The 26,651-nt window shown below is 40.5% G+C and overlaps 1 protein-coding gene across 1 annotated transcript in view; it reads left to right on the forward strand.

Annotated features, from left to right (window-relative positions):
- The first annotated feature begins 4,436 nt into the window (after positions 1-4,436).
- Sntb2 (syntrophin beta 2) overlaps positions 4,437-26,651 on the forward strand; it is a 111,708-nt gene continuing 89,493 nt past the window's right edge. Inside the window, exon 1 of the mRNA XM_003471989.4 lies at positions 4,437-5,053. Coding sequence (XP_003472037.1) covers positions 4,474-5,053 — 580 coding nt within the window. The 5' untranslated portion in view covers positions 4,437-4,473. The remainder of the gene's footprint in view (positions 5,054-26,651) is intronic.

Consider the following 26,651-nt stretch of genomic DNA (forward strand, 5'->3'; position numbering starts at 1 on the left):
TTCAGGCTTGTTAAGGACTGCAGTTTTGCCTGGGGCCCTCCTTCCTTATAAAATTACACAACACTCAAACCTTGGAAGCAGCCCCAGATCCACTAATTCTTTTGACAAACTCTTGGCCTCATATGCTGCCTTTCAGCCAAAGTTTAGCTTTACAGGGTTTGTCACTGAAATTAATTTGGCCATTTGCCCTTTATGCCTGGAATCAAATGATACTATGCCAGACTTATTCCTAGATAAAGTATAAAATCTCAGCTGGAGAATCTTTTGGTACTGGGGATCAAACTCACATCCTTGCGCTTGTCAGAGAGGTGCTTACTCCGCTGAAGTAAATCCCCAGCCCCAAAAGTTTTTATTGTTCCTGCTGCTGAAGGTCAGTGGGTAATAACAGCTGCTGGTCCTTTTTGTGGAACTCTTGCCCTGTGACAGGTACAGTGCTGCTCAGTGCTTTGCATGCATCGTCCCTCCCAATCTTCACAACCTCTTAGAAGCAGAAGGCATCCAGAACTGAGGCCCATGACCTCAGCTCTGCCTTGGTCATTATATAACTAGTAAATGACCAACCAAAATTGGAACCTTGCACTTTTTAATTTTCGTGTTATGTGCTACATCTATGGAAAAGAGAAAGCGAGAAGAAAAGACCATTGGATTTCAAGAGAACATAAAATCAGAGCCTGAGTCAGATAAAATTAGAGAACCCAGGGAACTAATACTACCCTCTTTTTTTTTTTTTTTTTTTTTTTTTTTTTGTCTTTTTCATTTTTATCGGTACCGGGGATCGAACTCACGACCCCCTGTTTGCAAGGCAGGTGCTTATGCTGCTGAGCTAAATCCCCAGCCCCTACCCTCTCATTTTAAAGTAGCAATGATTGCTGTCTATTCTGAGAAATAGTAAGATAACTTGAGCAGAGAAAATAGATACTGATGGGTGACAGGAATGAAAGGTTATTTCCTTTTTTAGATCTAGGTAACATGGCTGTTCAAAGAATTATCCCAGTTTTCCTCACTGACCTTAAGCTGTGGAAACAAATGTGTACTCTTTTTATTTCAGACTTCATTATCCACAGTAAGTAGATATCCACTGCCTACTTGAGATTACTTTAGGTGGTAATTTTCACCCTGCAAGGAACCTGTAACCTTCAGAAAGATTATTTGAAAAGAGTAAGGCACAGGAAACATTGAATTTGGTCAGTCATGTGTTCAATGAATTCCTTCTCTGCAAAGCAGCATCTTTGGAATAGTGAGAAATAAAAATAATTTGATAGGTGGCCTCTGCCCTCCTGTAGTTTACAGTCTAGGTTAGCAAAACTGCCAGGCATAGAATTAAGTAGTTCAAAGGAAAAATCCCAATTAGGGAAAGCTGGAATGAGATTTTACTGAGTGAAAAAATGGTCGAAGGGGCAGAGGTATTCGGAAGAATTTAGTTGAGAATATGGAGGCATCATTGAGAGTCACGGACTAGATTAAATTTGGCTCATCTTAAAGCCAGGCATCATGGCACGTGCCTATAATCCCAGCACTCGGGAGGCCAAGGGGGACGGGGGTGGGGGGTGGATTCATGTAAGTTTGAGACTAGCCTGGACTACAAAGTGAGTTCAAAGCCAGCTTGCATTGCACGGTGAGACCCTGTCTCAAAAAGACCCCCTCCCCAAATTGCTCATCTAAAAGTGATAAAAAAATGTTCAAAACTTCATTTTTAATATATATTTTTATTAGTCTTTTTGAGATAGGGTCTCACTATGCAGATTAAGCTGGACTTTAACTCACTTGTAGCCCAAGCTGGTTTTGAACTTGATATGATCTCCTGCCCCAGCCTCCTGAGTGCTGGGATTACAGGCATGCCCCACCATGCCCAACTTTCATTGGGATTCTGATGGAGAGTTTATGTAAATACTGTGCAGCTTGATAGTTTTGGAATTTTTTATGGATTTTTTCCTTTTTTAAATTTTTTTTATTTTTTGATTTTGGTATTGGGGATCAAACTTACAACCTTACATTTGCCAGGCAAGTGCTGTGCTGCTGAGCTAAATCCCCAGCCCCTTTAGAGATATTTTTTAATTTTTAAAGGAAACATTCCTAAACATATAAATACCAGTCTCTACTTCCTTCCCGGCTCTCAGGATTAAATATTGTGTAACTTGCTATCTTATATAAGTACCCTTAGTATTAGTTAAATTTTTGACTTCTTCCAGCACTATTGACAAATCCACGGAAAGCTTTTCTAGCACTTCCCTTCTGTTAATAAAGGTGTCCCCAAGTGTCCAAACTCTGGATGATGACATATGCAAACATTGTTCATACTCTGAGGAGTCAGCTGCCAAATGCTAACAAGCAGAAATTTCACATAACTCAGGCCTCTGGGGACACACGCCTCAGCTGGAGCAAAGCCAGAAATGTCTGTGACTGCAGGTGCACTTAGGCACATTGGGACCTGCTGGAACAGCAAGCTGGCCTCCCTGCAGTTGATTTAGGGTTGAGCTTTTGCTGACATTTGCAGCTTGGAAAATCCTTTCTACTAATTGCAAAGAAGGTTCTGCTATAATGACTTTTTTTTCTGATGTATTTTTTCTCAATTTGAATTCTTCATTTGTGCTCTGGATGCCTCCCAATCTGTGTTTCTTGTTTTCACCCCTGATACAGGAACCTCTTTGGAAGTGTGTGCCTGCACATGATTATACTGTCATAGAGTGTCTTGCATGGTTGTGGCTTAGCAGCCTCAACATACACTTCCTGATCAACCAAGTTAAGTCTTCTTTTATAGGAATTGGTATACACTCTTGCTTGTCCCCTGACCCTGCCCACGTGAAGTCAGGAATTTTGCTTCTGCCGAGAACTTGCCTTCTCACAGTGTGGTTTCTGGACCCTCATTTTGAGGTCTGACTGGACCAAGAGGCTAGGAGAACTAAATCTTTCTCTGCTTCCTCACTGTGGCCTTGGGGCCAAAATTTGACTCTCTGGTCCTCAGTTCCTCTAGCTTAAAAGCTGTGGATTACATCACTAATGTGGTTTGGATAAAACTAGTCTCATGTGCTACAGTGGTTCCATGGCCTTTGGTTATGGGACCTTTCTGAATTGGATGAAAATCATGGACTGCAAAAAATCTTAAGAGACCAAATTTTGTATACAATTTCTGAGTATGTTACATACCCAACAGAAAAGCTTCCAAGCTAAGGAAGTCAGGTCTATAAAGTCCAAACTCTTCAACAGATGATTATATGAAACTTTTCACACTCATCTCCTGCCATTTCTATTGATCCTGTTTTGTTCACATTGGAATTGTGGCATCTTCCTAAGTAACCATCTATGATGGTGAATATTGATTGACTGAGCTAAGAGATGCTGGTGAAGTATCTCTGGGTGTGTCTGAGGGGATGTTTCTAGAGCATTTCCTTGGTAGACTGAGAAGATTGCCCTCACTAACACTGGCAGTCCAGTTGAGAGCTGGAATAGAACAGAAAAGCAGAGGGATGGTCAATTCCTCTCCCTGAGTTGGGAGAGCTGTCTGTTTCTCAGGCTTCGTCCCGATTTTTTTTTTTTTTTTTTTTTTTTTTTTGGTCTTTTTTCCTTTTTATCGGTACCAGGGATCGAACTCATGACCACCTGCTTGTATGGCAGGTGCTTATGCCACTGAGCTAAATCCCCAGCCCCTCGTCCTGATTTTCTGTCCTTAAGATCAGGACTAAATGACATCATCACTCCCAACCTCTCAGTTTTAGAATTGCGCCATTGACTTCTGGTTCTCAACCCTAAAACATTCCTCAAGTATCTTTAAGGCCTGCCTCTTGTGGCTACAAAGCTTAAGATGGGTTGCCTCTGATTACAAGGCAAGTAAACAAAGGCTTGGGTTCATGCCTCAAAACCTGTGTTCACTCTGTGCCTTCCACTTTACATTGTCATCCCAGAAGTTGACCCCAGGTCTAACTAAGTGGTCTTTTTTTTATTGTACTCAAGTTTTCTACTGTCTCTTTAACCACACGGTATCACACCTAGTTGGTCGGTTTTCTGTTTTCCTTTCTCAGAGACCACAAGCTCTCAGCTGTGGTATATTTTATTCAGCTTATCTCCAGGGCTTCAAAAGAAGCCCAGCACATGGCTGCACGTTCAGTACAGACCCAAGCAATGCAAGAATAACCTGCAGCAAAAATAACATGCCACCTCGTCCTGCAGGCTTATGAAGTATTTTTCCGTGTTGCGTTTGCTTCCTGGGCCCTTGATAGAAGTCCAGAGTCTGGGGACCCATGGGGAACCAGCAAGGTGATTATGTTAAGTGGGACTCCTGCAGAGTGGAGCCACCCAAATCTGGTGTGCTGTTAGAGACCGGACCGCATTTTCCCCTCCCGGAAACTGCCGCGCCGGCCTCTCCCCGCCCCTCTGGGAGGTGGGCGTGGCCCTCATGAATAATAAATCGCCATGGGGGAGTGGCTGGGCCCGCCCCCTCGAGCGGGAAGGGGGAAGCGCAGAGGCTGTCTGACTGGAATGAGGGTAGCTGCGGCGACTGCGGCGGCGGGAGCGGGGCCGGCCATGGCGGTGTGGACGCGGGCCACCAAAGCGGGGCTGGTGGAGCTGCTCCTGAGAGAGCGCTGGGTTCGAGTGGTAGCAGAGCTGAGCGGGGAGAGCCTGACCCTGACGGGCGACGCCGCGGCGGCTGAACCCGAGCCCTCCCTGGGGCCGGCGGCGGCCGCCTTTAACGGCCTCCCGAACGGCGGCGGCGCCGGCGACTCGCTGCCGGGGAGCCCGAGCCGAGGCCTGGGGCCCCCGAGTCCTCCCGCGCCGCTGCGGGGCTCCACGGGTGAGGCGGGCGCGTCGCCGCCGGTGCGCCGGGTGCGGGTGATAAAGCAGGAGGCGGGCGGCCTGGGCATCAGCATCAAGGGCGGCCGCGAAAACCGGATGCCGATCCTCATCTCCAAGATCTTCCCGGGGCTGGCGGCCGACCAGAGCCGGGCGCTGCTGCTGGGCGACGCCATCCTGTCGGTGAACGGCACGGACCTGCGCCAGGCCACCCACGACCAGGCCGTGCAGGCGCTGAAGCGCGCGGGCAAGGAAGTGCTGCTGGAGGGTGAGCGAGCCCCGCGGGCGGGCGGGCGGCCGCGGCCTGGGTTCGCGGGCGCACTTTGTTTCTGCCACCTTTTCTGCGGTTCCTCTTTCCTAGGGCTCTGAGTATGGAAAAAGTGATGCTCCTTGTAGGAAAAGTTGGGCGACCATCGAAGTATTTCTTGCAGCCCCTAAGGCACACTCGATTGAGATTTAGTCAGAAGTAGCCGCGTGTTACTTTCCCCGCTCTGCACGATAAGCTGACACTAAGAACTAAGGGGAGGCCCTGAGTTCTCTAGATCTCCTTTTGCCTGTTGAGAAGTGCGGGGTTGGAGCTTTCTTTACTCCTGGCTCCCCAGGCGGGTGCATCTATTTAAAAATAAATAAATAAATGAAGTTCGTCCACGCCAGTGCCAGCGGTATGTTTGGGCAAACCACCAGAGCGCTGGTTAATTTATGGGAATTTAACCCGTCATTGGCTCTCAACAATAACCCAAGGAGATCATAGCACTTCATTGAAGCTAGAGAGCTGAAACAGCAAGTTTGTGTGGTTAATGAGCCTTGTTTAACAGTGGAGGCTCACGTGTTTGAACATTACTGCCAACTACAGTTTTGCCTCTTTTGCAAGAGACTGGTATCAGCTTCCTACTACTCACAGGCTTGCTGCCTTAAGAGTAGTAGACTTTATGAATGATACATCGCAAGATAGATATGAATAGCCAGGATTATTTTAAGTATATAGGTGATCCGTGACCTGTTTTTGTTTTGTGTGTGTGTGTGTGTGTGTTTCCTTTTTATCGGTACCGGGGATCGAACTCGCGACTGCCTGCTTGCAAGATAGGCGCTTATGCCGCTGAGCTAAATCCCCAGCCCCCCGACCTGTTGTTTTTTTTTTAATGATGAATTTATGGAACTAATAAGTTAAATTTCATCTCCAAAGACGCCTGCATTTTGGAGGTGATAGAATTTTTTGTTCTTTTTTGAGTCAGGGTCTCACTATGTAGTCCAGGCTGCCTTGAACTTACTGTCTAACCCAGGCTGGTCTCGAACTCCCAGCGATGTTCCTACCTCAGCCTCCCACGTGCAGGAATTACAGGTGTATGCTGTCACGTGCAGCAGTGATAGTTTTGTAAATGAAAAGTCAGTTGATTTAATGTTTTGAGCAATCTGCTTGCTGTCACTGGTGATTCAGTCTTTGCAGAAGCATTTATTGGGGCTGTACAGAAGAAAACATAAAAGAAAATGCTGTCCCTACTTAGTCTATAATTGGGGAAATGATTTTAGAAATGCAAAATAACTAATAAGAAAAAAAAAACATGACCTATGTGTTGCAAACTGTATATAAATGCTGCGGGAATACAGTTAGGAAGTAGTTGGTGGAAATGGGCTTGCACGGGGAGACTGTTTTCAAAAAGCCCAATCTTGAGTCAGGTACCCCTGGATGGGAGCAGGGTGGGGAAGATAGGCAAAGATGAGTCAGGAGGAGGGATTCCTGGCTCTGGAAGAACTGGAGGGAAGGGCCAAGGTGGGTTGAGGTGGAGCCAGTCATCAAACCAAAAAGCCAGAAGTGGAACTGGCAAAATATTTTCATTTTTTAAAAACTAAATCTGCTTATGAATAGTTGGAAGTTTGCAAAGAAATGACTTCATATGCTTCAGTTGTGAAATTTTCCAGTGTCCCACCTTTACATTATCCTATTTATAAATCTTAATTATGTCCTACTTATAGATACAGCTAGACACTGCTCACAAATTAGAGATAATAAAAGGAATAAAATTAAGCCTCTGTGATCTCAGCACCTGGAAGGTTGAGGCAGGACAATCATCTTGAGTTCAAGGCCAGCTTGGACTACATAGTTCCAGACCAGTCTGAACTACATATAGAGTAAGAAAAGGAATAAAATTGCAGATTTTGGCTTTGTGTGTTTATAAAAAAAAACTGTTATTTTAAACGTGTTCTTTAAAATTGGTGTAGCCAAGCATTTGGTTACAAATTCTTCAACACAGAATACTGAATGTTGGCAGGATGTAGTGTCACACCTGTAATCCCAACACTCAGGAGGCTGAGGCAAGAGGATCACTGTGAGTTGGAGGCCAGTGTGGGCTACAAAGTAAGGTCAAGGCCAGCCTGAACTGCATAATGAAACTGTCCCAAGAAGACAAAAAAAAATTTTGTTTTTGAAGTTCATATAATTTATGTAGGACTCCAGTGATAGGTAGACAATTCAACCTTTTATATTCTATTGAAAAAATAAAACAGAAACTTCTTGTTTATAGTTTGAACCCATTATTTATACTAGTGAAATAAAAACCATCTAGTAATGCTTCCTAGTATTTATTAATTTAAAATAGACCCAGTTGCTTTTATAAAGATTTACAGATGACAGTAGAATAATGTTTATCAAATGCCTTATTATCTAAGACATTTTTTTCTACTTTATTTTCCCACTTTGTACAGGGCAAGCAGCTTTTGTCCTCATAGGTGTGGGAAAGTTTGTGGGTTTATGCTGGTGGGTTTTTTTGGTTTGGTTTGGGGTTTTGGGTTTTTTGGGTTTTTTTGAGACAGAGTCTTGATACATAGTCCAGTCTAGCCTTGAATTCACTGTGTAGCCCAGGCTGGCCTCAGACTTTCAGTGATCCTCCTGCCTCAGCCTCCCAAGTGCTGGCATTACAGGCACATGCCACCACACCCAGCTATGCTGGTATATTTTTAAAGCAAGGGATATAAAAATAAAATTGCTTAAAATACACAAAATCATGGAAAATTTAATGAACCAGGCATTTAAAATTGACAGCTGGTGTCCTACCCAGAAGGCCACTTTTTAAAGAGTTTAGCCCATACCTGACATCCCAACTGTGTGGGAGGCTAAGACAGGAGGGTTGCTTGAGCCCAGTAATTCAATGCACCCTGAACAACATATAGTGAGATTCTGTTTCAAATTTTTTTAAAAAAATAAGGCTGGTCGGGGGCTGGGGATTTAGCTCAGCAGCATAAGCACCTGGCTTGCAAGTGTGTGGTCCTGAGTTCAATCCCTGGTACTGATAAAAAAAGAAAAAGACAAAAAAAAAAAAAAAAAAAAGACTAGGCATGGTGCTACATGCCTATAATCCCAGCACTCCAGATGCCGGAGGATCCCTGTGAGTTTGTGGCCAGCCTGTCTCTAAATAAATAAATTAAAAGGTAGTTTATTCTCAGTGATTAAAAGTTTTCAAACTACATTGTCCTTCCATTTGATACCCAAAAATTTGAGAAGCTTGCCTTAACCTGGCACACTGCTGGTTTTTTTTTTTTTTTTAGGGTGTGGGCAGGGAACTTCAGGCATCCTCTTGCCACCCCTGTGCCAAGGAAAGCTGTGTCTCTAAGGTTGGGCAACTGAGTTAAGAGAGTTCTTTTTTATCTCAAGGATTTGGAGAGTTTTCTCATTCATTCATCCATCATTCAGCTCTTTTTGGGGGGTAGGGTAGAAATATTCATCATCAAACATTTGTTCTAAACTTTCTGTTTTCTTTTTTTTTAATTTATCGGTACCAAGGATAGAACTCACGACTGCACACTTGCAAAACAGGCGCTTATACCACTGAACTAAATCCCCAGCCCCTCTTTCTTTCTTTCTTTCTGTCTTTCTTTCTTTCTTCCTTTCTTTCTCTCTTTCTTTCTTTCTTTCTTTTGATGGCTAGTAGTCTTGGAACTCACTATGTAACCCAGTGTGACCACAACTTCTGGTGATTTTTCCTGCCTCAGTCCCCTAGGTTCTGGGATTACAGATGTGTGCCACCACAGCCAGCTCAACTCTTTCCCTCCTTTGCTCCCTCCCTTCTCCCTCCTTTCTCTCTCTCTCTCCCTCTTCCCTCCCCTCCCCCCCCCCTCTCTCTTAGGAGGTGAATTGGTTAGTGAATTTCATTTGGTTAGTGAATTTTTTTTTTTTTTTTTTAGTTTATGTCCAACCATTCTGGCCAAAAAATGGTGTAATCAGCTAGGGACAGTGCAGTTACCCACATTAGAAGACTGATGAAAAGTAGAATGCTTATAGTTTAGCTAAACAGTATGACTGTAACAATATAAGGGAACATGGAATGAGGGTGGCTAAAAACAGGATCCTTAAAAAAAAAGGACTCCTTAAAGAGAGCATTGATTTAATTTGTGGTATTTTCCATGGCTCCATCCTCCTACCACCCCAATTACTGCTGTTCTCTACGGAAATTCACATTTCCTGCATGCATAAAGGAGAGGCGCTACAACCTTGACTCCAAGAAAGAAATTTTTTTGCAGTACTCAGATTTGGGGCCAGATTATTCTTTTGTAGGAGCTTGTCCTGTGCACTCTTAAGATGTTAGCAGCAAATTCACCTCTCTCTGAGCCAGAGGCACATGAAGTTACCTGATTCCTGCCTTGGGGAAATTTAGAGTTGAGATAAGAGAAGGAAAGGGATAAGAAAACAAAACTAGTAAAGGACAAGGGGTTGAAGGAAGGGGAGGGGAATGGGTGAAAAAGAAGATATATCATGTAGAGGCATAATAAATTCCCTATGGTGAATTTATTGTATGTATCTAAAAATACCCATGAAATTTTTTTAAATGCAAAAAGAAAAAAACCCCCAAACTTTAGGACTAAGTCTAGAGAGAGGGTGCACAGCATAACAGAGAGAGAGATCTATGCGGGTCCAAAGTGGGAATTAGAGGTTGCAAATGCTCAGGAAAAAGTTGATGGAGAAGTTAGTGCTTCAATTGAGTTTTCTCCTGACATAGCTGCCACCAGTCAAGGCACAGAGGTAGGAGACATGGACTTAGCGCCCTGTAGGAGTAGAGAACAAGTAAAGACTTTGTGGTCAGACGTGGGTTTGTTTCTGGCCGGAGGTTTGTAACCACTAGGCAAGTGACTTCATCTTGGGACATGCTCATCTGTAGAACCAGAAGGGTAATAATATCTCCCTCATAGTTACTCATCTGACAGTTGGTTTCTTTATTAGGCACTGGGAGTATAGCAGTGAGCAACAATAAAATTGTCTGAGGAAGGTAGGACAGGGTCACGAAGATGTGCAGTGCATTCACAAAGGCACTCTTCAGCCAAGAGAGCAAGCTGTTAAAACAAAACCCAAGATTCCGTTTCATGGAAAAGATATATGAGATAAGAACTGAAAAGGTCAGTGGTGGCACATGTGCCACAGTGGGTTGTTTGTATCATTGAAAGCTCCAGAAGGTTCACCATCGTTTTGGGTAAAGAAGTTAGTTTTACTTCTGTTTTTTTTTTTTTTTTTTAATGTGTGCTGCTGTGTACTGAATCCAAAATCTTGTATACAGACAAGTTCTCTATCTGAGCTACATTCCCAGTCATGAATTTATACTTTTTGAAAGCAGACAACTTTCTAATCTTGTTGGTTGGTTGGTTGGTTGGTTGGTTGGTTGGTTTTTTAAGACAGTCTCAGTATGTAGCCCAGGCTGGCCTTGAATTTGTGATGATCCTCCAGCCTCAGCCTCACATTCCAATATTCCCAGCCTTGTTTTGTGTTTTTGAGCCAGGGTCTCCCTCAGTAGTTTAGATTGTCCTTGAATTCACTGTGTACCCCAAGGTGACTGTGAACTTGTGGTGACCCGCTTGCCTCAGCCTCCCAAGAGCCACAACAAGCCAGCCTGATAAATCTTACTTTCCTAGCTCTTGAAGAATAAATTATTTAGAAGCTTGTGTTTCTCTGCTTTTTAGTCTTTCTGTTTTGCTTGAATGATTGGTGCTGATACGAGAAATAGTAGCATCCCTAAAATATGGCCTCCAAATTATTACCAAAACTTGGGAACTTGATTGGTTATGAAAATGCTAAGCAATTTTTTTAGGAACATAAGACTTTACTGTATCTCAGTTGATAACTCAGTGACTTCAGCTATGTAGCTCTTCCTGTGGAAAGGTTATTCTGCTATCAGATGTGGGCCTTTGTTCAGGAGGAATGAATGAGGTACGGCCTGTGGCACAGGACAGTGGAACAGCTTCTGTTCTGAGCTGACCAAGGATCCAGTGTTCTTGGCTGGTTTATATCACAGGCTAACTGAAAAGATAATGTTGCTCACTTTGTATTTTCCACTAAATAGTAGGACCTTGGGTTTATTTTTATCAGAGTTTTCAAATTATCTACACAGTTTGTTGTTTTAGTGGTGGTTGTTACCTTTTATTTCTGGATGTGTAACCCAGGTTAGCCTTGGTCTCAAGATTCTCCTGCTGCAGCCTCCCAAGTAGCACATGCTGAGGTTATAGGCATGTGCTACCAAACCCATTGTTTTGTGGGGGAGACATTTTAATGTTCTCTTTACATAAAGGGAATATCTTAGCTGGAATTCTAAAAGTTGTGAATTCTCATGTTACAAAGGAGGAATGAGCAAACAGAATGACACAATTAAAGTCCTCTAACAAATTAGTGGTGGCACATGTACTAAATCCAGTGCTTCCCCCTCCCTTTTCCATGCCACCTATAACCAGGCAGTCAAATCTTTTAGAATCTCCCACATCTCAATATGCTGCAGTGTGCTGTGAGATCAGTGTACAAAAGAAGCTGAAGATGGCCACTGGCATCAAAAAAAGAGTGAAGGAAGAGTACCCCTAGAGAGTAGTTGCTGAAATGTGTAGCACTTGCTCTGCTCGCTTCTCTGAGGGGATGATGGGGAGGGGGGTTGGGAATGACTTCCTGGGGGAAAGGAGAATTTGAGCTAAGGCTTCAAGGACAGCTGTTTCTCTGTAGCTGCAAAGCAGCCCCAGATTGAGGGGTCAGTATGAATGTAACATGATGCAAAACGAGAGGAAGAAAGGACTACTCAGTATAAACTTGGGAAAGAAAGTAAAGTTGTGTAGACAGGTTGGAGCTAGATTAATGCAAGACTTTGAAGACCAGCCTGAAGAATTTGGGCCTTTTTTGTTATGTCAGTGAACATTTATTTAAGTACCCACTGCCAAACAGGGACAGTGGGCAGAGGCTAGATCATCAAGGTTTGTTCCCAGTGCTAAACAGTGGTCTCTTAGGTGTGTTTGCATTTACATTTTTTTAATTTGAAAAAAATTGAGTAAGTTGAACTTTATTAATATTTAATGTATAAATAAGTGGTTCTCTCAGTCTTACAAGGTAATGCCATTACACACTCAATATGTTAGATAATGTCCCAAGGGTGGAATGGATGCCTCACAAAGTAGGTTGTTTTTTTGTTTTGTTTTGGCTTCATTTGTTTTCTTTTGTTATTGTGTCTAGGAAGGGATGTTTTGTTTTTATTGTTGTTTTTTTGAATTGGAGTCTTGCTAGTTTAGACCAGGTCTTGAACTTGCAATCATCTTGCATTCTGATTGCTGGAAGGGCAGGTACCTGCCACCTTGTTCAGATTTTTTTTTTTTTTTTTTTTATGGTATAAGGGATCAAACTCATGACCTTGAGCTTCCCAGACAGGCACTTGCGGTGCTAAGCTAAATCCTCAGCTCTTGTTTTTTTTTTTAAAGTATTGGTGATGGAACCTAGGGCCTTTTACTGAGCTATATTTGAAGGCCTTTTCCTTTATTTAATTATTTTTTTAAATTTTTGAGTAGGGGGGCTGGGGATTTAGCGGCATAAACACCTGCCTTGCAAGCAGGCAGTCGTGAGTTCAATCCCTGGTACCGATAAAAATGAAAAAGACCAAAAAAACAAATTTTTTTTTTGAAGTAGAATCACTAAGTTTCCTGGACTAGTATCAAGTTTGTCATCAACCTGCCTTGGTCTCTCAGGTGCTGGGATTATAAGCGTTCACCATCAGGCCCACAAAGGAGAGTTTCCTAATTCACGTGCTATTAACAAATTACAATTTGTCATGGTTTACTTGACCCAAATTGAATAGATTTATTATATGATCTACTTTTGGCTAAATTAATCTTCATAAAATAATCATGTAGCTTACAAGTTTGTCCAAAGAAACCATACATCAAGGTTGCACATGCCTGAACAGCTCAGTGAGATCCTGTCTCAAAATAAAAAAAGAAAAATGACTGGGTATATAGATGAGTACAAAGGCTCTATGTCCAATATCCAGTCTACCAAGAAAAGACATCATTTTGATTTTTTTTTTCCCCCCAACTACTAGGGATTCAACCCAGGGCCTTCCACATGCTAGGCAAGGGCTCTACCACTGAGCTACATCCCTACTCCAATTATTTGAAATGCAATGTACATGCATAGTCATCAATAATAAGCTGCATGCTGAGGGTATATTATACTTTGAGTTATATAGTAACTAATGATAAAATGACTTCATTAGGGATGTATATATTTCATCTTTCTCTCTTTTTTTTTCCACGTAAGATAATTCAGGCTGGCTTTGAACTCAATACATAGCCCAGACTGTCCTGTCAGTGATCCTCCTGCCTCAGCCTCCTAAGTGCTGGGATTACAGGTGTGCACCACCATGCCCAGCTTCATTGTTTCTTGATTTCTGTATTTTATGTGTTGTATGTATGCTTTAATAACTGTTCACTTACTGAGAGTGTATACTCAGATTTTTAGGTAAGTGCTATCTCTGTATTTGTGCCAAACTGCTCTAGATAAAGGAATAATGTAGAAGGTTGAGGGCAGCAGGTGGATGGTAGGAGCTCAAGACATGAGGTAAAGGAAAGCAATTAGGAGACTATGTGGTTGCCATAAGGATAATGAGACTGGATAAGATACAGTGTGAAACTGAAAAATATTAAAAGAAATGGAGACAATAGGTCTAAATATTTGGGCTTTAAGAAGAGAGAGAAGTAGAGGAGAAAAGTCCTGGATTTCTGACTTGGGAAACTGAATAGCTATGAAACCAAAATAAAGAGGGAGAGAAAACCAGATTTAAATGGAGATAAGAGACTTGGTTTAGAACATGTTGAATTTGAGTTACCTGCGTAACATGCTGGTAGAAAAGGCCAGTAGTTGCTTGGATGTGCAGGTTCTAAAATGTGAAAACTGTGATGAAGATTTGTGAGATTTCATGATAGAGGTGGTAATTGAAATCAGGGGTTTGAATGTAGCCATCAAGAGGAATGCAAATGGAAAAGGGAAGTAGAAGCAGAATGAGTCAATCTCAGTCTCTCTGCGTCTCTGTCTCTGTCTGTCTGTCTGTGTCTTCCCCCATCCTCTTCTCTCTGAGACAGCTTCCCACTTTGTAGTTCAGGCTGGCTTTGAACTCACTGTGTAGCACAGGCTGGCCTTGAACTCCAAGCCATCGTCCTGCCTCAGCCTCCTGAGTGCTGGAACTATAGGCATGTACTGCCATGCCTGACACCAGGATTGGTCTTGAACCCCTACATTTAAAGCCAGAGTAGAGGAGAGAAATTAGAAAGGGGTGGCCTGGGAAGTTGGAAGAATCTAAAGAAAATGGAAAAAATGTATAGTGGTGGTCACATAGGCAAGAGTTTAGAGAAAAAGGGACATTGAGAACTAAAAAATTCATTGGATTTGATAATCAGAGAATATCTTTGGCTCTCTTCGTAAGAGCTGCTTTAGCAGGATATGGGAAGCAGAAAGCAGTGAGTAGATAATGCCATTAAAAAGATCAGCAAAATAAAAGCAGCAAATGTAGTAAAAAGCATTGAATGACATGTCCAAGCAAGGTTTACTTTTATGGTTGTTTGTTTTGTATTTGAAGTAGGAAAGAGCTGGGACATACTTATACAGCAAGGGAAAAAGAGATCAGCAGAATGGTGGAGAGGTGGAATAGATAGAAGGGGTGGGGAACTGATGCAATCTGTTTTTGAGTCAGGAAGTGACATGATGGGAACAGAATTTGGGGTTGGCAGCATAAGTGCACTGGATGCAGCTCAAAAAGGAAAAGACTGAAGGTAGGGAAAGGACAGCTGTAGTAAAAAGTAATCCAAATCACAGGTGATAATCAGCAGAGGGACTGGTGGCTGCCCCAATAGGAATACAGAAGAAGATTTAATTCAAGAAACACTTGAAAATGGGTGATTTTTGTTAGAGGACATAAAATAAACAACCTGCTGGTGCTTTTTCCTTCCTAGAAAGCCTACTTCCAATTGCCTGTGCACCTAAAGAATAAGATTTATGGAGACATTTGTGCAGTGTTTCTGATTCTGAGCACAAGTGTTTGATCGTGTAGAAACATGGGAGTTTAAAATTGAGTCACCGTTTTAAAGAAAGATATGATAAGATATAGTGGCAGATTGGACATAGAGATAATAGAAGAATGGTTACCAGCGAAAATCATGGAATAGTTTGGAAGGTGATACGCTCGTATCCTTCAGAATTTAGGCAATGTAATTTGTCTGCTGTCTGTAGAATTTGGGGAGAAAAATTTTAGTTTGTAAACCTTACACTGTGTCTGGTCAGATAGAATGAAGGCATATTATTTTAAAAAGTTTTTTCTAGGTTAGAGAAAGCTTTTGAATTCTTCTGGAGAAATGAGTGTGCCTTCTCTTGTGTTTAATATTTTTTTCCTGGAGAAATACAATCAATATACCTTTCTGAGCAAAATTCATTGATTTCTATATAATTTGTGTTTGATTTTGGTGTAAAAACAAAAGTCAAAACCAGGTGCATATCAAGTTATAGAGGTGCACGCCTATAATCCCAGCATTTGGAAAGCTGAGGCAGAATTGCCTTGAGTTCCATTGCCTGGACTGCATAACAAGACCCGTGTCTCAAAAAAACAAACCAAAATAAAACACCTCCCCCCCTAAAAAAAAACCCTACAACAAAAATTCTAGAAAACTAATCAAGACCTTCCTGCAATCCCAGCACTTTGGGTAAGTGAGGCAGGAGAATTGAGAGTTCAAATCCATCCTAGGCAATTTGCTGATTTGATGAGACCCTGTCTCAAAACTAGAATATGTCTGTGGATGTAGCTCAGCACAAAAGCACTAGTTCAGTCTCCAATACCAAAACAAAACAAAAGTCATTGACAGAAGTGGTAAGTACATGCCAATAATCTCAACTATCCAGGAAGTTACAGGCTCAAAAAAAAAAAAAAATTAAGTAAAAGTTATGGTGACACATACCTGTAATCCTAGGATTTAGTCTGAGGCAGGAGGGTTGCTGCAAATTGGTGGCCAGCCTAGACTACATACCAAGATCCCCATCTCAAAAGAAAGAGACAGTGAGACAGACCTACCCACCTACTCACCAAGACAAAGACATAGCTCAGTGCTCCCTGCATTCTATCCCTGGTTCTATGACAAAAACAAAAGCAAAAGACATGTTTTGCATATGAATAAACTGTCAGTGATTATTGCCTTTTAGAGAGTACACACTTTTAAAAATTAGTTCTTCTGTCATTGTCTGGTCCTTTTTTTTTTATCCTTTTGTTTTTAAATTTACAAACTGTTTAGAATGTTTTATGAAAATAAACTCAATGGTATAAAGAGATCAGAAAGTCGAATAGTATTTTTTCTGTCATATATTTATCTGTCATATATATGAAATGTTATACCTCCTGGGGCTGGGGATTTAGCTCAGCGGCATAAGCACCTGCCTTGTAAGCAGGCAGTCGTGAGTTCGATCCCTGGTACCGATAAAAAGGAAAAAGACAAAAAAAAAAAAAAAAAAAAAGAAATGTTATACCTCCCACTTAACATGGGAAGCTTCAATTTTTCACTTATTAATAAGTCTCTAAAAGACTATAACTTTATATAGTAAAGTATGTTAATCAGCCTTTAGAAATTAATAAAAATGCATGTGCCCATTGGACTTCAATGCATAGAAGCCCATTCAAACTAGTTCAGATAAAAGGGTGGAGGTATTGTACCCCAGATCTCAAACCTCCAGGAGCTGAGCCTCAGAAATTTCAGAAACTAAGGCAATACTAAGGACTGGCCACTTGCTCTTTCATTTTCTCTCATCTCAGAGTTTCTGTTTCTGGGAGTATCTTTTGCAGCAGCTTTGTTCTAGTCCTTTTAAGGTTTCATTTTTTAAGCTTAATTCTTCATGTACAACTCATTCTGGCATAGGGTATGCCGTGAAGACTTAACTTTTATTTTTCCAAACAGTTAACTGATTGTCTCAGCATTACTTGTCAAGTAATCGTCTTGCGTGCTAAGTCTGTAAGATTGATGGTGGCTGCCTAGAATTCCATGTAGGGAAGGGTTCCAAGCCTTATCTAGGTGTGGCTGGAATGGATGTTATGCTTAGGGCTGGGCTTGGTGGCCCAGGCCTATGATCCCAGCATTTGGGAGACTGAAGCAGGTGGATTGCTGTGAGTTCCAGGTCAGTGTGGGCTACATAGTAAGCTCAAGGCCATCCTGAATTACATGGTGAGACCCTGTCTGGGACGGGGAGAGCTATGCTTAACTAAAGTGATATCTGAGCTAGATGGGGTGTTACACACTTGTAATCCCAGTGCCTTTGGGAGGATGAGGTAGGGAGATTGCAAGTTCAAGCCAAGCCTGGGCATGTTAGCAGTTTACAAGATCCCGTCTCAAAATATAAAATAAAAAAGGGCTGGGAAAGTAGTGTAATGCAGAATCTGAGTTCAGTTTTCAGTACCAAAAATAAAAATAAAGTGATGTCTGCAGCAGAGTGATGTACGGTACACTTGTAACCTGTGTGCTAAGAATGATCTGTTCTTTCCTCATCCATTTTCTGGTTTTTGTTTTTGAGGGGTGGGGGTGAGACGGGGTCTTGCTGTGTAGTTCAGGCTGGGCCTGGGACTCACTGTGTAGCTCAGGCTGGCCTCAAACTTCTGGCAATCCTCCTGCCTCAACCTTCTGAGTGCTGGGATCATAGGCATGCACCACCACACCTGGCTCCTCATCCATTTTCAGTGGAGCTTTGGGGATTAAACTCAGGACCTTAACATTCCCTACCCTTTTTCATCTTTTATTTTGAGATAGATCCTCACTGAATTGCTAAATTTCCCAGTCTGACTTCAAATTTGTGGTCCAGGCAGGGCTCAGATTTGTAATCCAGGTTGGACATGGTGGTACACACCTGAAATGCCATTCTGGAGGCTTTGGCAAAAGGATCACCATGAGTTTAAGGCCAACATGGCCTATATAGCAAGTTCAAAAGCCAGCCCGAACCATATAACGAGACCCTATCTCAAAAACAAAACAAAACAAAAATTGGTAATCCTCTGATTCAGTCTCAGAGTGCTAAGATTACATGTATATGTTACCATGCCCAGCTATACTTAAATTTTTATATTCTGTGACTTGATTCTGTATTTTCAATTGTTTCTATATGAGTGTTTCATAATGTAACATATTGCATGTTGTAACTTTAAATTATATCTGGCAATTCAAGTAGGTTGTACCAGCCGAGAAATTTTGAAAAATAACAATAGGTGATTGTTGACTCATTTCTCCAGATAAAATTTGAAATGATTTTATCTTTTTTAAGTTCTTGAGGATTTTGACTAAAATTATATTAAATCCGTAATCAGTCTGGAGAGTACTAATACTATTACTTTTTCACTCATTTCAGCCAAAAATACTACTACTTTACCTATGCATACTGCAATCATATGGCAAGTAGGTGTTGGATATTCAGATGAGCCAAGCCTACATTAGGTACTCATCTTGAACCTGAAGCCACAGGGACTGAAAGGGTTTTTCAAAGAATAACCAAGGTGATGTTGGCAGACATAAATAACAGACGTCTTTTGCTTTATTGTACATAACATTAGAGATTAAATGAGAAACCAGGGCTGGGGGTTTAGCTCAGTGTCATAAGTGTCTGCTTGGCAAGCATGAGGTTGTGAGTTCAAATCCCAGTACGAAAGAGATGAGAGAGAGAGAGAGAGAGAGAGAGAAACTACCATGTTAGTTTAGAGCTTTAGAAACCTTATAGACAGCTGTGAAAGAAAACAATAAATTTGCTTGGGTATAGGTATAGTATGCTAGTTAGGGCTTTTCAAAAATACTTGATACTCTTAGGTGAATACTAAATTATTCTCAACATTTATTTTAGTGATTTTTTTTTTTTTTTTTTTTTTGTACCAGGGATTGAACTCTCAACCTTGTGCCACTGAGCTATAATCCCTGGCACTTTACTCATATATCAAATATCACTTTCTTATGAATTTGCATTATGAACCTGTTCTTATAGCTAGGGCAACAAAAAAATATATGGACTTTAGGGCAGGTCTTAAAGTCGTGGGTGGATTGGGATGGCAAAAAACCTTCTTTCTACCAAAATAGATACCCCCCCCCAAAAAAAACCCAACCAACCAACAAACAACAAAAACCCAGACAGATGCAGGTTTTCTTTAGTAAGAATTATTTGTTTGCAGAAACCCAAAACAAACTAAGCCAAAGTGAAATGTGTGGCCTCATATAACACCTAACTAAGACTGGGGGTGGATCTAGGTTTAGGTACAGTAGGATCCAAAGGCTCAAATTATCTTGGTTGCAACAGTTCCTGTTGTGGTGGATCTAATTCTGTATAGTCAGCTAAGGTGTTGCCAATAGTTCTAGTAATATATTGCTCTAATTTAATAACTTTTTTTTAACAACAACAAGAAGACTTTTCTTCTAGGGTCTGCATATCAATCTCAGGGAAGGACTCTGATCTATCACAGTTACCAAGATAGTAGAGACTGTGATCTAGACCTGGGTCATTACCTACCAGAGCTCTGGCTTATGGAGAACAGCAGAATAATAATGTTATTATCATTTTGAGACAAGTTCATACTGTGTGGACTGAACTGCACTCAAGTAGCTGAAAGTAATCTAGTTAATGTCTTTTTGTCTTTGTCCCTAGTTTTTCATGCTTAACACATAGCTCCATGTGATTAATCAACTCACATTTAATACCTGTTAGCCTCATAGGCCCTACTTTTGACAAATAACCAAAATAGACTTAAAGTACTAATAAAACATACATACACACCTCAAAATTATTTCATATATGATAAGTAATAGACAAATACTGAGAGAATTCAGAATAAAGGATGAAGTAATATTACGAATATGCTTTAGGACTGCACACATCCTTATAAACTCAGTATGTGGGAATCTGAAGCACAAGGATCATGAGTTTGAGACCATGGGGTGCATAAGCTGTTCAAGGCCAGCCTGAAATGCATATGAGATTCTGATTCAAAAATATGTTTTAATTAATATAAACTGACTAAGTAAATTGCAGAGGCTGAAAGTTTAGTCAAAACATTTTGTTGTTTTTTTAAACAACCCCTTCACAAGCTAACCAAAAGTTTTCAACAGTAAAAAATATTCTAGATATCATTTCTTTGGTGAGTCAGATGTTATCTTGCTTCCGATGGAATCCAGGATGTGCAGTACCTTGTGAACTACATTTTTGTTGAGATAAAGCTTCACTGAAGTGCCAGATGAAAGATTTTATGTTGTAGATTTGCAGATAAATCACCTCTGCCCTTCCACTTTTCATTAGAGATGTTAGCTGATCACCTTTAGATTGGCATAGGTGACATTTATGAAAGCAGTCTCTTGCCCTTAAGCAAAAAAGAATCAGTTAGGGAGGAGAAAAATGTTGAGTAGATTAAGGTTGTGATTAATTTTGCCACTGATTACTGTGTAACTTGGGGTTGCGAGTCATTGTACTTCTGTGAATGAAAGTGACTCACAGTGAAGATTTATCATGTTACTAAATATTGGAAAGTAAACCCAAGTCATATGCTAAATAATTTTATCCTATTCCTACAATGAAAACATCAGGAGAAAGGGGAAAATTATTATGTTTTTCCATTCTCTTGGGTAAATACTTGAGTCAGATTGAGCTATAGAATAGATGTGTTAATTTTATAAGAAAACACCAAACACTTCCTTAGAATGGACATACTGTTTTAAACTCTCAAAAACAATGTGTGAATGTTCCAGTTGCTCCACATCCTTGGTGACATTAGGTGTTATATTTTGTGTTAGCTCTTGGGTAGATGGTGGTTTTAAGTTTCCGTCTCCCTAATGAATAAAGATACTAACCAGGCTTGGTAGTGCATGCCAATTGTAACACTAGCTACTTGGGACCCGACTGCAGCAGGAGAATCACAAGTTTGAGGCCAGCCTGGGTAATTTAGTGGAGCACTTTTCTCAAAAATAATAAATAAGGGCTGGGGACGTAGCTCAGTGGTATAAGTGCCTGCTTGGCAAGTGTAAGGTTGTGCGTTCAATCCCCGGTACGTAATTAATTAATTAAAAGGATAAGAACATAGCAGTATTATGCTTGGTGATGCCTTGGGTTCAATCCCTATACTGTACGCAAAAAGCCAAGCACCTTCTTGTGTGTTTATTGGCTATACTTTTTTTTAACTGGGATTTTTAAATTGTTGCTTTATTGATAACTCTTTATATATTCTTCATATAAATCTATTATCATTAAATATTGTATTTTTTCCTAGACTAATTTATTTTGTTTTGTTTTTTTGGATATAGGGTCTTAGCCTCCCAAGTTCTGGGATTACAGGTGTGTGCCACTATGCCTGGCTCATTTTCATCATGGAGAATTTTTTTCCTTTTTTTGTTTCATGAAAATCGTGGAAAAATTTGACTAGTTGAAAATTTTTTCTTTCTTTTCTTTCTTTCTTTCTTTCTTTTTTTTTTTTTTTTTTTTTTTTTAGGGTCTTTCTATATAGTTTTGGCTGGACTTGAACTCACTATGTAGCTCATACTGGCTTCAAACTTGGGACAGTCCTCCCCCAAGTGCTAAGATTATAGACATACACTACCATGCCAGGTGAAAACTTTTCTTTATTGGTGTTCTTTCCAAGAGATCTTTGGGATTTCCTATTTCCTATGATACCTTGTAGTCTAAAGCCATGAAGATCTCTGGCATGCTAGGAGGGCTTCTCATGCCTGTCGTGTCTGTTTATAGTTTTGATAATAGATCATCCATGGGGTGATGTCATACCAAAAGTTCTGTCACATACAAACCAGTGTTTTTAAATATTGGAAGTCACATCCAATATTAGGTGCTATTCAAAGACCATTTTCACTCAGCTTTGTACAGAGATAGAAAATAGTAGTAGTACGTCTGAGGAAACAACCCAGGGGCCAGTGTCAAAGAAAAACTCAGCATCATCTCAGTAACATCCCAGGAGGACAATTTGGAGTACCATCCGAGTGTCATTTGAGAGCAGTTATCATTGTAATACTTTTATCGTCACAGAGTTGGGACTACTCATTAGCACTAACAAATACACAATCTAAAACATATAGTCGTATAAATTTGTAAGCTCTAAAATATAGATCTGTACTTGAAGCTGCAGGCTAAGTTATTTTTATGATTTTTATGTGACACTGGATGAGAGGAAAAGTGGCAAAATAGGATTAGGGGTGGGGCGTGGTGGTCCACCCCTCTGATTCTAGGGATGTGGAAGCAGGAGGAGCACTTTGAATTCAAGACCAGTCTGGGCTATATAGTGAGTTTGAGACCAGCCTGAACTACATAGCAAGATCCTGCCTCAACACCCCCACCAATACAAAAAAAAAAAAAAAAAAAAGGATTAGAAAGATAAAGATGTAACATGTTTTAATATCGTTAGTAGAATATTAATTATTTCCATTTAAGGGCTGGTTATATAACCCAGTGGTAGAATGCCCACCTAGCATGTTCAAGACCCCAAGTTTAATTCTCACTAACATACACACATGCACACACACATTTACTCAAAGAAATTTTAAGTACTTTATGAAACAAGTATAGGTTTTAAATTGGGTCAAGTATAGATCAAAAATTGGGTGACTGTTACTAAGTCACCACGTATTAACCAGCATTAAATGGAAAAGTAGAACTGAGCAGGGAATGATAGTGCACACTTAATATCACCATCTGAGAGGAGACCTTGCCTCAGAACAAAACAAAACAGCCAGGAATGTGTACAGCTCAGCATAGAACTGAGAGAAATGCTTTTGATCAACAAGAACACTTCTCAAAAATCAAACTGTCAAACAGTCGGGTGTTTGTAATGCCAGCTACTTGGGAGGCTAAGGAATTTGACACTAACATGGGCAATTTAGTGAGAACCTGTCTCAAAATAAATTTTATTATTAATACTTTTTTCAAAATAAATTTTAAAAAGGGCTGGGGATGGAGCTCAGTGGTAGAGTACCCCTAGGCTCAATTTTCAGTACTATAAAAATAAACCAAAAAACAAACAGAAAAAAAAAAACCATTTGAAATTATTCTCAAATTGTCAGAAAAAAGTTTAAACAATTATTTTAGATTTTTTTATTTCAAAATAATTATCTTGAGTTGGTTAAAACATTGTGAGCAGTCAGTCTTATTAACCATTCATGTAAAGTTGATCATCTTTGCAGATAATTTTCCTAAAGTATTTCATCATAGGTTTCTCTTGGCCTCCCTGTTCTGAGTGGAGGGTGAATTGCCACCCATCTGCTGTGTTTACTATGAGAAGAAAGGTGAAGTTTAATATTTGCTTGGAAAAAAAAAAAATGTAGAGTGCTGTTGCTGGGGAAAAAATTTCCAAAAATAGGGGCTGGGGATTTAGCTCAGTGGCATAAGCACCTGCCTTGCAAGCAGGCAGTCGTGAGTTTGATCCCCAGTACCGATTAAAAAAAAAAATTAAAAAAAAAAAAAAACAAAAAAAAACAAAAAAAAATTTCCAAAAATTAGTTACCTTTTGAAATATCTATTATTGAGTCCTTTCCTCATTCTTTCCACTTAAGGAGAATGCTGGTGTTACTCTGTTGAATTCCTCTTACATGTTTATAACTTGCTCAATGTCAGACATGCTTTTTCTAAGTCCCCCTCAGTAGTGGGGTAAGCTATATGGCTCTCGCAGTCTCTCCAATGTAGAACAGGCCTGGGAGCTACACTTGGGGCAAGAGCCTGGGAATCACCAGCCCATTGCAGCTGAGGAGAAACCAGAAGATCCAGGGACAGTAGGTCACCAAAGTAAGGTGATCAGGACAGTCCAAGATTGACTTTCAGGCTAGAAAAAGGACTCTTGCACCAAATCGACCCAGGTGAATCATGTCAGCAATTATGCTGTGTTGTAGATACATCATTGGCTTTGGAGCCAAGCAGGCTTAGGGTTTCTACGTGATATTAGGAAAATAACATATTCTTTAAGCTTTGGCTTCTTTTTTAGCCAAGTGATCATAAAGTTTACATAAAATGTCTTATATAAAATTCCTAGACTGTAACAGATATTTGAAAAATGTTAATTCCCTTCACCACTTATGCTTCATACCTGGATGGAAAATTCCTTCAGCATGTCCGTCTCCCTGATGGAGAACTAGCTAGGCTAGGAGCAGGTCCCTGCAGCAACACACGTTAACCAGCCTGGTTCATCCTCCTTGGAGTGTCCATGATGTTTAGCTGTACCTTCTTATGCCCAGTCTTTCAGTTATCCCTGACCAGTATGACAGTTTTGACTGAGTAGGCAAACTTCTGCTTTTGCAAAAGGGTCTCACTGTGTAGTCCAGGCTAGCCTTGAATTCACAGGGATCCTACTGGCTCAGCCTCCAGAATGTTGGAGTTATGGGCCTGTACCACCATGTCCAGCAGCAAACTTCTTCATAGTCATTTACCTTTTGATTAAAGAACTCTAGTCTCTGACCCTGTCTCTCTCGTTCTTTTTGGCAGCCAGGGTTCATTCTTGTCCTTCCCAAATTGCATTTCAATTATTATGGAGAAGGCAGGAGTAAATCCACGTCTTACTGCTTATTAAGCTTTATTTTGAATAAACACACATCCTACTTTTATGAGCTTGTAATTAAAGGTAGCACAATGATTGCTATTCAAACTAAGGATAGGTCATGAATTTTATGTGTTATGAGAATTTCTAAAAATAATGTTAACCTTTGGATTTTTGACCTTTCCCATTTCAAGAAGGACATAAGTCCTTCTTTTCCCTTTTATTGCAATAGGGAATCCATTACAATAAAATCCATTATTAAGAAACGTCCCCTAATGTTGTCTTATAAGCAAGAGACTACTAAGAATTTTCCTTTGCTTGGGAGATGAGAAAACAGAAGTGGACAGCATTGCTGCTGAGCTGCAGCTACTTCCATAGAGTCATCAGGAGCACTCAGAATCTTCCACTGGGCTCCAGATTCGTTAGGTTTATGTCATCAGGTTTTCTTCCTTATATGGAATTTTATTGCTCCTCAAAAGAAAAACATGTTGAGACAGTACTATAGTTCTAAGAAGATAGACTTTACCACAGTCCCTTTGACATACAGCACCCCAGGCCTTTCCTAAAATGAATTTAAAATTCTTTCAGAATCAAATTCTTCACAGGAATAGGTGATTCATTAATTTTGCTCTGTGAAAAGAAAGGATCTCCAGTTAATGTCTACAACACAAATGAACTGGTGCAGATTTAAGTTTTAGGAGACCTAAAACATATTAAAGAACATTCAGTCCAATATATGGAGAGTTGTAACATTGGCCTTTTCTTTTTTTTTTTTTTTTTTGTCTTTTTCCTTTTTATCGGTACCGGGGATTGAACTCACGACTGCCTGCTTTATAAGGCAGGTGCTTATGCTGTTGAGCTAAATCCCCACCCCATGGCCCTTTCTATTATGTACCCCAACTAAATGGTCTGTGACGTAGACAAGTTATACTACTGTCTAGTTTACTACATCTTTCTTGGCTTCATACTACCTTTCTACTTAATTCAAACCCCTATCTAAGTTGATCAGAGTACCAGTTAGGGAAGAAATTATTCCAAGATATTCTGTGATATTACTGTTACATCTTTTTCAGACTGTTATATATTTGTAAACTGATTATCTACCTGACACCCACAAGTTAAAGAAAGAAGAGCTTCTTTTGGCTCAGTTTATAGAGGTTTCAGTCCATAGTTATCTGACTCAAAGCAGTGTGGCATGGCAGAGGGATATCCTAGAGGAGAAACAATCCTGGCAGAGCAGGCAGGAGGCAGTGAAGCAGAAGTAGTGTTATGGCTTGTGTCTAGATGTCCCTCCAAAGTCACATACAATTATAGGTGGGGCTTTTTCAGAAGTGGCTGGATCTATAGTATATGGGATTGATTCATGGTGTAATCCTGAGGTTAAAGATATGTGTGCTACCTGCCCTAAGTAGTCTGGATACAATAGAAGGGATAGAAAGAGCTGCGGTCATCCCTTGTTTTGCTACCTTCTCCTTGCCGAGCTCTCAATACCTGTCTGCCATGCCACCCTGCCTTGGAGGCAGCTGACTGTGGACTGAAACCCCTACAAACTATGAGCTAAATGAATCTTTCCTCCTTTTTAACTTTGGGTATTGGGCATTTTGTCTCAAGAGAGCAAAATAACTAAGACAAGTAGCAAGCCTCCCATCTAGGCTGTAAACCTTTTAGGTGGTGCCACCCATACCCAAGGTGGGCCTTCCAACATCCAGAACTATGCTAACCTAGTTTAGTTATCATACTCCCTTAATCCCAGTACCACATACCCTAGATCCATCCACCTTTGAAAAACCCCACCCATGAGCACATGAGGACATCTAGATATAAAACATAATGCTGGGTGGTTTGGGGCGGTTGCCCCAAATTATACATCATTAGCTATGTTTACAGATTGGAACCCTTTAGTTAAAAAGGAAATCCTAACATACATGATCCAGTTTGCTACCCTAGAGATCAAGGGAGGAAATATTAAGTACTATGTATTTTACCTGTAGTTACCCTAGTTTCATCCTGGAAAAGAAGTTATTGGACTTTTTTTTTTTTTTTTTTTTTTTTTTTTGGTGGTGCTAA

This window comes from Cavia porcellus, unplaced genomic scaffold (genome assembly GCF_034190915.1).
Source record: "Cavia porcellus strain 051 isolate PalLab524CR breed Dunkin Hartley unplaced genomic scaffold, mCavPor4.1 scaffold_4, whole genome shotgun sequence".
Taxonomy (NCBI): Eukaryota; Metazoa; Chordata; class Mammalia; order Rodentia; family Caviidae; genus Cavia; species Cavia porcellus.